The sequence below is a fragment of the Ciconia boyciana genome, chromosome 4 (assembly GCF_034638445.1).
Source record: "Ciconia boyciana chromosome 4, ASM3463844v1, whole genome shotgun sequence".
Lineage (NCBI taxonomy): Eukaryota > Metazoa > Chordata > Aves > Ciconiiformes > Ciconiidae > Ciconia > Ciconia boyciana.
The window spans coordinates 94760322-94774824 of NC_132937.1; the positions used below are offsets into that span (position 1 = coordinate 94760322).

General features: G+C 37.4%; 1 protein-coding gene across 2 annotated transcripts in view; it reads left to right on the forward strand.

Annotated features, from left to right (window-relative positions):
• MSH3 (mutS homolog 3) overlaps positions 1 to 14503 on the forward strand; it is a 121713-nt gene that overhangs the window by 82939 nt on the left and 24271 nt on the right. For both annotated transcript variants that reach the window (XM_072860663.1, XM_072860662.1), the window contains exons 17-20: positions 743 to 859; positions 2767 to 2874; positions 6451 to 6565; positions 9947 to 10104. In XM_072860663.1, the coding sequence (XP_072716764.1) occupies positions 743 to 859; positions 2767 to 2874; positions 6451 to 6565; positions 9947 to 10104 (498 nt within the window). The remainder of the gene's footprint in view (positions 1 to 742; positions 860 to 2766; positions 2875 to 6450; positions 6566 to 9946; positions 10105 to 14503) is intronic.

A 14503-nucleotide genomic window follows, 5' to 3' on the forward strand; every position in this document is an offset into this window, starting at 1 on the left:
GGTGAAACAGAGATGGACTGAATTATGTAGTTGGCTTTTTTCTTTTCAGTCATTTGTTTTATTATTTAAACAGGTTGAATACCTTAATGTGAACACAGAGATCTCGCACCAGTAATAGGCACAATCAGGGTGAACTTGAAGTGATGTTCTATTCATTTATGCAAGAATTCAGTATTAAAAGTGCACAGATTAGACAGAATTAAGATTATGAAGAACAAATTACAGCTAATCTGGATTTTGTAAAAGAATGCCTGGGAATGCCAAAGTGAGTCCTTAATGAAAATACATAAATAAATAGCAAGTGCCCGAAATGGAAACTAGTATCCATGCAAGACAGTCTGTATTTACTAAGTTTATTTCAGGTTTATCATGAAGGTCTCCTCTTTAAAGTGAAATTTTTTCTTGGAGTTCACTGTATATGCAATCAGTCACAGAAAGTCATCCATTTGTGCAGCTGAACAGAATCTTGTGAAATTATAAACTTAGTTATATATGCTACATTATGAAAAACATTTTAAAAGCCTTATGAATGGGCGGTGGTGCAGTAATCGATCACTTTATTCACAATAAAAGATCATTGGAATCAATAGAGTTTGGTACCACAATAAAAGAACATTTTTTTTTTAATGTCCACTTTCAAGGCTCACAGAAAGTAAGAAAACTAGTACAATTTTGCATTTAGATGGTATAACTGATTGCTTAGTAACCTTGATTTCCTATTTGGCTTTTCTCTGTCTTCCAGCACAAAAGCTGTCAGCCGTTTCCACTCTCCTGTTATTATAGAAAATTACAGACATCTGAATCAGCTCCGGGAGCAGCTAGTCCTTGACTGCAGTGCTGAATGGCTAAATTTTTTAGAGTGAGTTTACAAAATAGTCAATTTTTATCATTGAATTTTATTTTATTTTATTTTTGCTATAAGAACAGACACAGAAAGATGTTTCTCTTAAAAAAAAATTGATAATTCAACTATGTTGCCCACAACTTTAAAGATAGTAAATTAAAATATTGTTCTTCAATTTAAAGCATTTGAAGGCAAGACCTTTGCAGACTGAGTCCTGAGACCAGGAGTGATGTCTCTAGATTTTAAAATTCTGATGAAAATACACTATTAAATATATAAAGTATCTCTCAAAATTGGAAAACTAATGTCACAGTATTAAGAACCTGAAAGTATGACTGACTGTAAATGAGTTAAACTGAATCTGGTAGTTTTATTATTGAAGTACTGTGTAAGTGAGATGAAAAAAGAATTTATTACACAAGCTAACCAAATTCACTTTTAATATTAATTGAAACAGAGTATGGCTTCACTTTTAAGTGTGCCATTACAAAAAAAAGCCAAAAAAAACTTAAGTACAATTGCAGTGTTACTTACAGTTTTTGAGTTAGGAATGTTCAGGGTGTTTGCACAGTTGCTTGGGTGAGTGTGATTCTCCATAGCCCTATATTTTGTATGCTAACCTTGTGACTGACTGTGAGTCTGTTTACTAGAAAGTAGTGGGAGGGTTATTGTCCCTCACAACTGGCATGGAAGATCTGTTTGTCTCAGATCAGAGTTTTGAATGAAGTTATTTGACTGTTTAGCCAAAGGATCTTTAAAATGGGAGTTTAAAAAATATTTCTCAAACTTCTGAAAACCTTTGATTTTTCAGGTGTCTGGTTATCAATTTTTTTTTACTTCCTTGAATTACAGACCCACTGAAATTGTTCCTCATGTCATGCAGTGATAATTGGCTCACTTTCAATTGTGCGTTTTTCCCCACTGCAAAAACTTAACAAGTTCCTTCTGAAGTTGTGTTACTGGACATAACTGATGCCAAGGTTTGCCTCTTAGTAGGAACTCAGCAATTCTGTAAATTTGGTAGAAACTAGAAAAACATTCCAATTCACTCTTCTCCAGATGTGTTGCCTTTGCAATACTGTAAAAATAGTTATGTTAAATAATTTTTTGTCACTATATTAGCCATGTAAGTTTGAGTAGACCTATTTTAACCTTTCTTCATTTAGATCTGCTTTTTGTGTTCACTTTGCTGTTTTCAATAGTGTTGTATGGTAGCAGCATACAGCAAGGAAAGACCTATGTGTAGGAAAGTGCTCTTCCCTACCCCTCCATTTATTTATTTATTAAATTTTGCTCCCCTACTGGTTTTATATTCCATGTTGTATCTTTGACTAGGAGAGGAAAAAAAGAAATTCTTGAGGACTGAGAGAATGAGCTCTACTGAAAACTGTGTTCTCGTGGTATCATTGTTATTGTACTGGGGGAAGCAATACCATAAATGGAAAATGAATTCTTGAATTTTCTGTTGTAGATACGATATTTTATTGAAATTGTAGACAACTCCTGTGTTCAGGCACTTTTAGTTTATTTTTTTTGACTGTAACTTATGGTTGAAGTAAATTGGCAGTTGAGATTCTGTTGCCACTGTGATAAACAGTGGCATTTTTATAGACCTCGTTTAGGCAGCGGGGATCAACTGCAGATTCTTTATATGCTATCTAATGAATTTCATTTTCCCTGCTTTTTTGTGCTTAAAAAGAATTCACTGTTACAATGGGAGCATGAAGTCCATCTTGATTAAGATTGTGTCCTCATATTGTAAGTTAATACACTGCTGGGAGATTTGAATTCAGAGTAATTTTAAGACCATAGGAGCCCTGTGAGAAGCATGCATGGGGTATATTTTGACAGGACATTTGTATCTTATGACATTATTTTTTTCTCTTTTCTTCCTCCTGTTATTTTCCTGTGTTTTGGTATAGCCATTTTAGTGAACATTATCACCCTGTGTCTAAAGCGATTGGTCACCTAGCAACTATCGACTGTCTGTTCTCATTGGCCCAGGTGGCTAAACAAGGAGACTACTGCAGGTAATCAATTTTTAATTTTTCTTCAGGATTTTATAGGGAACTATAAGAGAGTATTTTTAAAAAATTGATTTTAATATGTGTACTATGATAGCATGCATTATTAAAATTGTTTACAGTAGTTTCAACTTAATCTGATTTTGCAAAGCAACACTTCTGGGCTTAAAGCAAATCTGCAAACATTGCAGTTCAAATTTGACATCTTATGTTTGTCTGTCTATTGTTTGACCTGAGTCTAGTAGATGATGTCTCACATATATATATATATGTTGGACTTCTTATGGGGATTTTTTTTTCTCCTATTTTTCTTTTTCTCAGCAAGGTCTGAATTTATAATGTCTTTCTAATACCTAAGATTCTAAGGTGTATGAGGTATGTTTCAAAGCTGTATTTCAGGTAAATAAAAGGTAAATATTAGTTCTGGCTTCCAGAGCAGTGATGATGCCTCACCTAGGATCACCTGTTAGATCTGATGAGCTATGTACCTCCCTCTACCCAAGACCCACACATGCACACTGGGCACCGCAGCCTGGGACTCTGGTGGTGCCGAGGCTGTCCCCCCTGCTCTCTGCAGAGGGGATACATGAACCCTCAAGTCCTGCTTTGCCAGAGGTTGGTCCAGAGCTGGCTCCTGAGCATGTACACCCTGCAACTCAGGTCTTCCTCCCCCTCACGAGCCCACATCTCTTGTACCCACACAGAGACAGTCAGATTCACTGGGGTGCCTTCTTCCATACCATGAGTTCTCTGTCCCCAGAGGCACTGGGCTCTCACTAAGCTACTGCTTCAGCTTGCTGAGTGCTGTCCTAGAGGCCAGCACCTGCTGTTTCTGAGGTTTACTGAAGATACCCCTGCAAGGGCTGTTGGTTTCCAGTCCTGAGCCATTCCCTCTGCCAGACAGTCAACGTACTCTCTTTTGAAAAATGCTGTGTGTAACTTTTTAAATGTTGTCATTGTGGGGCTGCACTGCCAGTGCTCAGTCAGTTGCTTAGGAATAACCATATGAATTGTGCTGCAAGTGCGTAGACAATTGCTTAAGAGTAACCATATGAATTAGTAACATTTGAGATCTGTTAAAATACAGAAAATCGTGTATTAAATGTATGTGGATGAAAGGACATCAACTTATGTATACCTCTGCTTTTATACAGCATTAAAGATACTATTGATCACTTCTGAACTCTTGGGATCTTGTGTGCCTCTATCAAAATCTCTTTAAAAGTAATTGCTCACTTACTTCTGTATACTCAGATGAGAAAACAAACTGAGTTCTGATTAATTCACTGTGCAGAGCTTAAATAATTCACTGAATTTTAAAGAGTGGCTTAGAGCTTATAAACTGGCAGGAAGGAGACTTCTCAGTGAAACTTCAGCTGCAGGGAAGGTGTCAATAATTTTGGAGGGCTACTGAAGGAAAGGTGGGACTTTCATATTAACTAATTTAAGTATTTTGGAGAATAGTTTTTGATTGTGAGGATTGTTTCATATCATGCTACCTGAGGCATGTAAATGAGTCATTAAGTCAGGAGCACAGGTGCTCCACACAGTCGTTGGAGAGAGGTAAGCACCTCTTACAGTTTCAAGGTGTCTCAAGACCCCTGTGTTGGGAGACTCATCCTTTACATGGACGATGTACAACATCAGGGCTCGCAGGCAGCAAAGTTAGATACGTAAACGTGATGGTGTAGGTAGCCCAGAGATCATCATCTGATGTTTGAGTATCCACTCTGCAGACGGAATTTGTTTAAGCAATACCGTTGAAAAGGTAGTACTAAAGGACATGTTACGCATTTTTCTCCCCCCCCCCCCCCCCCCCCGACGCGTGATTGTCTGACTGTGGGAGCACAGGGCAGGGAAGACCTTTTGAATGACTGTGGCTGAGGCCCTACTTCAGCAGGCCCCCTTGTCTGAAACCAGAACAGGCAGTCAGGCTCATAGCATCCTGAAACCACATCCTGTCTCATAGTTATGTGGAAGGAGGCTCGAGCAGTTAAAAAAATGGAATTATTTCCAAAGGCAAGGGCAGAATTATAAAATGGCAAATGGATCATTTAGTTTTCATCTCCCTCTCTTGAATGCAAAGTGGAGAGATACAGGAGGAAGTGCTTCTAGGTATGTGCTCCTCCCTTTTCATACCATCACATTACAGCTCCAAACAGCTGTAACCCATCCAGCAAATGGAGGGTGAAATTTCCTTTCTTTGTCCCCAAGGCCTACAACTCTGTATTGGTTTCATCTCAGCTATACAGCTGCTGGAAATATCTTTATGCTAAAAACCCCACACCGTTATCAGCTTGCACCTCTTTCCCCAGTGCTTTGTGTTCCTAATATGCCATTTATTTTATCTCCATTTTCCTTTCAAATTGCATCATCATTCTTCAACCCAAGAAAAATCACACTCCCCACATCGTCTTCCCTCTGAAGTCCACTCAAATTGTTAATTTCTAGTCAGAAAATTCTGTGGCTTTATTCCAGTATTCTCTTTATTCTCACCTGCTGCCCCTTCCCTAAGTTACTGCTCTTAGTTCAGAGTGATTGTACTTCTAGTGTAGGAAAACATTGCTGAGACATGAAACCACATTTACTTCTCCATTGAATGCTTCACTTCAGTTTATGATGAAAAAGTAAACCTAGGTTGCAGAGAACAAAAAGAAATCATAGTCATAATTCAGTGGAATGTGCTTCTTTTGCATTTTTTGTTCTGTGAAGAACACACAGCTCTTAGAGATGGAGTTTTTCAGACCAGGAGATATGTAACAGAATTATACATGTTATATTAGTAGACATGTAGACATTTGTAGCTAAGGGGGAAGCATTTGAGACAAAACTTATTTTTGCATGGTTTGGAGATGAGAAAATAAGTAGTATTGATCTGGTTTGCATAGTAATTTCTAAAAAGGTACTGACATTTCAGTGTTTCAACTTAGATAGTAAGCTCTTTCTATGCACACTTACTGTTTGACTCTTGTACATGTTTGGGAGTTGCTGTCAGATTGAGAGCTGCTAATGTTTATAGGATTTACAGCTCTGTCATACTATAGTCTTTGATTTGTATTGTTTCATGTGTTATCAGTCATAATATACATAGTTGGACTATTTTCTTTACTCCCCATGCTCCAGTTAGGAGTTAATGCAGTAACAGACTGGACCAGTTCATCAGCAAGATCATTCTGAGAATATGAAATGTATCTGCAAAAGTTGACACTTTGCAGAAGTTGGTGCAGTGATGGGAAGAAAGCAGACTGTCCTCCAGTTTGGGGGTTTTGCTATTGTATGTCCATTTTGTACTTCTTAATAGGTCTTTAGAATACACATAAACAACTGAAAACATCCCTAGGTAATGAAAAAATGAAGAAAATACTCTAAAATTTCTCTATCCAATCTGCTAATATTTTTTAATAACTGAATGAAACCAAGGAAGTATTTAGAAATATTTGATAGCAATAATTCATTTTTGTCATTTGTATTTTTTTCACAAAAATCTGCATCATAAATGACTCTCCTGCAAACTTTAGTTACAGTAGTTCTAAATGATCGGTTACAATAGACATTGAAATTAATGTTTCTTCCTTTTTGCAGACCAACTGTGCAAGATAATCGTCGAGAAATAATTATAAAAAATGGGAGGCACCCTGTGATTGATGTACTACTGGGAGAACAGGATCAGTATGTTCCAAATACCACTAACCTTTCTGTAAGTACTGCGTTACTGTTTGAGCCTCAAAATCATTCAAGGGAAGGAATCTGGGTTATACTTCTTGGCCAGGAAGTTGAAATAAATAATTTAATCATACAGCTGTCTGCTTGGTTGCATTTCAGAGAGGTATTGCTAGACATGATCACATCTGTTTTGTCCTTTTTCTGATATCTTGCGGCCAGACGCTCTCTTTACAACCTTGTTCAGTCTTAACAGCATAAAGAAAAGAAAAGTGATCTCAAAATTAGGAAAATGAAAGTGTTAAATGGTTATTTTTTAAAAACAAATGAATAATTACAATTTAAGAGCATTATCAGAAGGAGTCTGCGTTTCATCATAACTTTATCTCAAATTTGTGGAGTTTTTTAAAATACAAAATCGCAACAACTTAAGTTTCTGTGTAACGTGTTACAGGCTCAGTTTTCCAAATTAATTCTGAGATAGCTCAGATTTTTTTTTAGGTATTTCTCTACTGTGTGTTTTCTTTCCTTTCTGGAAGTATTAATTTCATAACAGCCTTTCTTAATCTGACAATGCAGACTTGGAGCTCTGACTCTTCACTACGTAGTATCAAGTACATGCTCTGTAGACTGCACATTAGTTGTAAGAAGCCTTTCATATTAACATATGTTAAAGATCCCCCATGTGTAGCTTTCAGGCTGTATGTTAGCCATAAGTCTCCCTGTGACTGTTGTTTTCTGCAATAGAGAATGACGTTGAGAAGTAATAAGCCTATTACTTGCTTGGTATTGTTGTCAAGAGGTCAAAGAAAGTGTTGGGGGGGATACTTCTTAACATTTTGTATGCAACGTTACCTAAATTGTATGACCTAAGTTACCTAAAATTGCTATAAATATGCAATTACCATAGGTAGGAAACGTTGCCGTATTTTATTTCACATATCTGTTTCTGATAAACATATTTTAATTTGTTTCCTTCTTCTTTTTTTCCTGAAAAACTAAAATCTATCTTTTAAATTACATGTCCTTTTGACATTTTTTGTTAAATATTTACCTGTCTATATCTTTTTTTAACTACTACATTTCTGTTCATAATGAATATAAAAAATATGCTTGCAACTTAACTCTGAATACGTAACTGCCTTTCCATACAGTAAACGTAGGCAAGGTATGAAACAGATGCCAGTGTGGAGCATTGCTGTGATAAACACCATTGAAATTTGTATGTATTTCTCTGGAAATATTTTTAAATGCTGTTCTATACTGAACAATGATACAGATATTGTGCAATACTTCAGGGAATGTTTTCAAAATTATTTGTCAACTCTAAATGAGCAACAGATGGCATTTACAAAAAATTCAGCATTTTATTCAGTAATCATCATGCACTTTCTGCTGTTAGTCCCATTCTTATGTTAGCTTTCTAAATACTGAATATTACAAAATCAAGTGATCATGGTAGAATCACTTTTGCCTCCACTGTTGGTCTGAGTTCTCCCTTTTTTGAGAGAGGTGGGTGGGAACCCAGTTTATTAAAATGCCTCTAGTTTTAAACTGCTGTGTTTGAACTAGTAGGAAATGGATCTCCTGTCAGGTTTTCAGCCGAAATGTTGTTAAATATCTAACTTTAGGAAAAGCTTTCTTGTAGTGCCTTGACATAAACATCTTGTTCTTCCATTCCCCTTCTCCTCCCCAGATATTCATGTTGCTTAGTACTTTTCATGGTATTTAGTACTTTTAACTTCAGCCATAAATTCCAGTAAGATATTAGCTTATGGTTGTATGCAGTTGTAAGGGCAGATGGGTTCTCTTGTCTGATGTTAGAGCATATGTTCTTTCTGAAAGCTGGCTTTGCAAACCAGCCACCAGTCTCACAGCAGGGTTGGAGGGACCCTGGAGGGATACCAAACACATGTGAGAAATTTGTGGGTTTTAACAGATGAACTCATTCTGCTTTTAAGTATCTATAAATTCTGTTGTTTTGAGCCAAATGGTGGTCCTGATGAAGTTTTAGTAGCAGTATCGAAACTATACCTTGGAGAGTAGAATGTTATGAATTTTGTTCCCATATAGTCGTATGCATTTTATTACATCCATCCTTTATTCCTGATAATGGCATTTTCTGGGCTTTGACTTTACTGCGACTTCCTTATGGATGGGGTTTTCTTAGCAAAAGCTAAACAGGTTTTTACAAATAATAAATACTGATTGCATGTATCTTGTGTATGATCTGGATTATGACATAAAAGTGACAGTCCTATATGAATTCTGTTTGCCTCCCTATTAACAGAATGAAAGCCCAATTGAAAAACAAATCTGTAAGGATCGTGAGGTTTATTCTGTGGAGATGTTTCTTTTGTTTTTTTTCTTTTTGTCACAGTGCCTGATCAGTTCCAAGTTTCCTAAGTAGCATGGCTAATGTTCATTATGCACAGCTTGTTCTTTCTTGCATGCCCCTCCCATACGACAATGAAATATGCTGATTTTTGGTTGATTCATCAATTGTTGGATTTCATTGTATGTACCCTGTAGAAAGCAAAAGTCTAGTTATCTAAAGTCTTTGCATAACTTATTTTCCTAGTCTTGATTCAGGCTATGAGAAAGCTTTATAGATTCATTGATGAGTTTTAATCTTGTATTAGCAATTGTATTGCACCAGAGGAAGACGGTTTTATTCTGGAGCCATAGACATGTAGCAGTGTTGTAGGGAGTCTTACAGCTGAGACGAGCTCTTGCATCTGATTTCATTTTCCATAGGATTTCAGTGGTTAGATACACTGATCAGTCAGAGATTGCATACAGTCTGCTCACAATATCTGTGTTGCAGTCAAGTATTGCCAAACTCGGCAATGTCTTGATTTCTTGTTGTAGCCAGTCTGTTTGAAGGTGCGTATGTTGTACCAAGGCAAGCAATTATGAATGGGTGTAAAATCTAGGTCAGGTCTTTGTCAGCCAGATCTTCTCCCCATTTGGCAATGAGAACTCCAACTGGAGAGGAATTCAGATCACAACCAAATTAGGACAGCACTGGCTATGCTGAAGGCTGATGAGTGTCTCCCTTTCTCCAAAGGAAATTGTGCAGAAAGTTCTTGGAGTGCTTTCTTGGCTCCTTGGTGGAGAAAGGGAAGGTTCCTCCTCACTCTGTCCATTTTGGTCAAGAGTGATGGAAGTTGATTGCAATGCTGCTCTCTCACCAGCCTGGAGAGGTCTTAGGAAAATTTATTCATCTGAGACTTCATAATATCTTGAAATGTGAATGCCATGAACTCCAAGAATGAAGGAAGCTGTTCACCTGGAAACAGAATGTTTAATCCTGAGGACTTGTCCTTTATCCCTCTAAGCACATATACACACCAGACTTCCTTATAAAAGTGCCATGTGCAGGACAGTTTATTGGACCACTGTTTTATATTTCCAGGGAGATGGTGAAAGAGTCATGATAATAACTGGACCCAACATGGGAGGAAAGAGTTCCTATATAAAGCAAGTTGCACTGATCACAGTCATGGCACAGATTGGTTCTTACGTTCCCGCAGAGGAGTCGACAATTGGTGTTGTGGATGGTATTTTTACCAGGTAATCTTTTGAAACTTACTATATGTTTATGAAAACATTATTGTGGTGGGGGGTGTGTGTATATCAAAGTATAATTTCATTTTTCATTTAGAACTTTAGAATTTCTACTTGAAGTTTCCTTTTTCATTTTAAATACATGCACTGGTTGTTAGGTTTTGATTCTGGTTTTCTGGTAAGCTATAGTACTTGTTTTGAAATCTTTGAATCTTTAAAGGATAAGAATGTTAATATGTCTGTCTTGATTAAGATCCAGATATCTAACTTCATCTGCCTGAATGGACATCTCAGCCAAATTTATCCTGCCGGGTGATAGCCAAATGATGTTTCCCCTAAAATGAATGCTGTCACCTCTGAAAATCATGTCACAGTTTCTGCTGTGCAGCACAGTTGCACATACTCACAATATTTAAGACTGAGAATTTGGGGCCGTGTATATTCTATGCTTACTATCCTTCCTGTACTATCAGTCTTGAACACACTTGATGTCTTTTAAAGGATGAATAATGGCAATTCATTTCACTCAGTCTCATTTTTAAGATAGTGCTGAGTAATTTTTAAAGATTATCAATACAGTCAAACTTTTGTATTTCATAATCTAATATTACTGAGGATTATCCAGCTGTTTTTTCCCCTTTTTCTTTAATCTATTTTTTAATCAGCAAAAGTTCTGTGTTACTAATGGTATTTGAGATGGATAATTATTTATGGTTATAAGTTTCACAAAAATCATGTATCTGTGGTAGAATTATCTTTCCTGAAATTGTAGTTCTGTGATGGCAGTGTGCATTTCAGAGTTAACTTTTAACAGAGAATCTGAAATACTACTCAGCTGGGATTGCTTCATCATATAAAGATGTTGTGGTTTTATGCCTCACTGTGTCATAACAAAAATGAATGAAATCGCGCTTTGATGCATTTCAGTGCTAAGCAGTTGAACAAATTAGAAAACAATTTGTATTATCTTTCCCAAATTAATTGGACCTGAAAATTCAAAATGGTTAATTTCTTTCCCTACCCTGTGCTGAAGGTAATTGACTGGTTGATTGGATGAGCGTTTCTCCCTGCCTGTGGCGGAGGGCTTGCACTAGATGATCTTTAAGGTCCCTTCCAACCCAAACAATTCTATGATTCTATGATTCTTGAGGGGACATGGAGATACACAAGATCTGATTTACTTTACAGAAAAAACATTACAACATTACTAACAATTTGAAGATTATTTTTGTCTTCCTCTGTGTTTTGTAGGTGAACTCAAGAGTACTTTACTTGTGTTCACACTGACTTAATTTCTAACCATATGCGTATGTCTGTTACTCTTAAGCTTAGTATCCCCTTTCCTCTACTTTTATTTGACTGTCATTGCAACAGGATTATTTCTGCAGGAAAATTAAGGAATGTGACACAGTCACTGGGAGTGCCATTTTGTTTTGTGCCCACTAGAAAGTGAACAAATCAGGTTTTTGTCTTTCTCATGGTTTAACCCCAGCTAGCAACTAAGCCCCACACAGCCGCTTACTCACTCCCCCCTGTGGGATGGGGGAAAGAATTGGAAGGGTAAAAATTAGAAAACCCGTGGGTTGAGATAAAGACAGTTTAATAGGTAAAGTAAAAGCCGTGCACACAAGCAAAGCAAAACAAGGAATTCATTCACTCCTTCCCATGGGCAGGCAGGTGTTCAGCCATCTCCAGGAAAGCAGGGCTCCATCACGCGTAACAGTGACTTGGGAAGACAAACGCCATCACTTTGAACATATCCCCCCCCTTTCTTCTTCTTCCCCGAGCTTTGTATGCTGAGCATGATATCCTATGGTATGGGATATTCCTTTGTTCAGTTGGGGTCAGCTGTTCTGGCCATGTCCCCTCCCAGCTCCTTGTGCACCCCCAGCCTCCTCGCTGGGGTGGGGTGAGCAGCGGAAAAGGCCTTGACTCTGTGTAAGCACTGCTCAGCAATAATGAAAACATCCCTGTGTTATCAACACTCTTTCCAGCACAAATCCAAAACACAGCCCTGTACTATCTACTATGAAGAAAATTAACTCTATCCCAGCCAAAACCAGCACAGTCCTCTACAGTGTGAAAACCTTGAAGTGAATGTATCTGAGTTCCAGGTGTTCCCCAGTGTATTTCTCTGATTCCACTTAGCTTTTCTCTACATTACAGGTATTTTTCACATCTGTTCTGATAAGGTAGTGTGGTTGAAGTTAAAACTTACACTTTTTTATTTCAAGTCAAGCAGACCTAGACTGTGTTACTTACTGGCTGTGAGGTTTCCAGACCATTTAATTTGAAGCCCAGTCAGATTCTAACACAGGAAATTGATTTGATTTTTTTCCCCTGTCTAAATTAGCTTTGGAAGCTCAGCTGGATATGCCATTCTTCATTTAATGTGAAATGTGTCAAACACTAGATTAATATACTAAAGAATTACTTAAATTTTTGTCATTGCACTTGCAATTAAGAGTAAACTAATTGGCTCAATATTAATCAAGAAGAAATTGAAAATACGTTATTGAGATAGAAATAGCCATGCATTAGTTAAAAGGCTAACAGGAAGCAAAAAAGCTGAGTTTATGTATTGCTTTCCTTCAGAAATCCAGGATGGTCACTTCAATTTGTAACAGATTATCAGTGGAACTTCTTGTCTGTGCATCTGTTTAAACTTTTGTCTTCTGTATAGTGTAATTTGAGGGAATCGATTGTACTGTTGGGACATGCATTAGCCATTTGTGATATACTTACAGGATATTAATTCTTGACCCAGTTGTAGCTTTCCTTCCAGTACAAATGTTTAGGAGAATACTTGCATTATGATTTTGCTTCAGCCTGTGGAGTATGGGGGCTTTCCTTGCTCTATATATCCAAGTAATGTGGTGAATTGTCACCCAAGTTGGTGAATTGTCACTGCTCTTTTCTGTCCCGCTGTGTTTGAGTGTCAGCAGCCACAAAGTGGTCTTTAGTGCCCAGTCTGGTCTTTGCCTAACTCCTGCTTCATTTTCACCTTCTCCAAATCATGAACTTCACCCTCTGCAACCGGAAAAGGAGTAACTTACCAGATTCTGCAACTCAGAGGCTCAGGGTGTGCAGGGACTGTCCAGGAAGTAGGCACCTCTATTCTGGTTCATTTGGTTTTTTTGGATTGGGTTTGGATTTGTGGTGTTTTTTGTTTTTTTTTTCCCCAGGGTTCTGGGAAAGGTTTTAAAGTAAGTAAGTCTGTCAGGCCAGGTGAATGTGGTAGTATATTCCAGGTATTTCTTAGCCCTAGGAAGCTATCCTTGTAATAGTTTTTAATGCTTGGTTGGAGGAGAGAAACAACAAATTCAGCAGCCACATGATACGTTCCTCCATTGTTTCTTTAATGCTCTGGCTGAACATACATTTCTAAAGCCTCAGCTTTTGCCAATAAGTCTCCTCTGGTAGGGAATGATCTTGAAGAGATCAGAGATTTTCTCTTAACTCATCCCCTACTTTGCTTTTTTGTTTTGTTTTCTTCGTCTGTGTGTTTGCTTTGGGGGTTGTTTTTGTTTGGGGTTTGTTTTTTTTTTTAATAGAATACAGCTATGCAGACCTTCTTTCTGCACTGCCACCCCAGGCCACAAGTGTCTTCCTGGAAAATGGTAATTTTTTGTTGATAACTTTGGTATATTTTTAATCTTTTAAAAACATTGCATGGGAAGATGTCAGTTTCCAAGCTATTTTCATCACTGCCATGGTGTGTTGTTTTCTAGATGCTGCTATTAGCATAGCACCCCTGCTGTGAAGGATGCTTTACAGGCTGACTCTGAGGAGTTCAGTGCATCAGGAACACCAACAGTTCTGCTGCTTGCTAAATTTTTTGGAATATTGGTGCTTTATACTGCAGTCTCTTTTTTGTTAGTAGACTGCATCTTCAAAGTGTGAATTTATATAGGTTTAAGACATTAACATTCGTCTACAATTTGTATCTGTGTTCTAAGTAGGGTTTCCATGGAAATTGAAAGGTTGCTACTATGGTTATTCCTTTGGATATATTTAGTATTTATGTATTATAGTGTCTCTAAATTGACTTTAAATACTGCATTATATTAAACGTTTTTAAAGATGCAAAGGGAATTGTCTTGCTTACAGGTACAGTGAAAATAGGAATGATTCATCTTCATTACTGGGTGTATAGACACAATACAGTGCTAAGGGTAGTCCAAACATTTCAGAGTAGTGTTGATAATTTCATCCTAAAGAGGGGGAAAGGGAGAGAATCTTCCACTGCATAATGTCCCTAAGCCCAGATGATATGCTGTTACAAGTCTGTAAATTGAAAAATTGGAGGGGGGGAAGAGTCATTTGCTACAGTACCCTGCTTGTGTTGTTGACTTCTTAAGGAAGTCTCCGAGTGCTCCTATGGACTCTCCCAAATCTCACCATT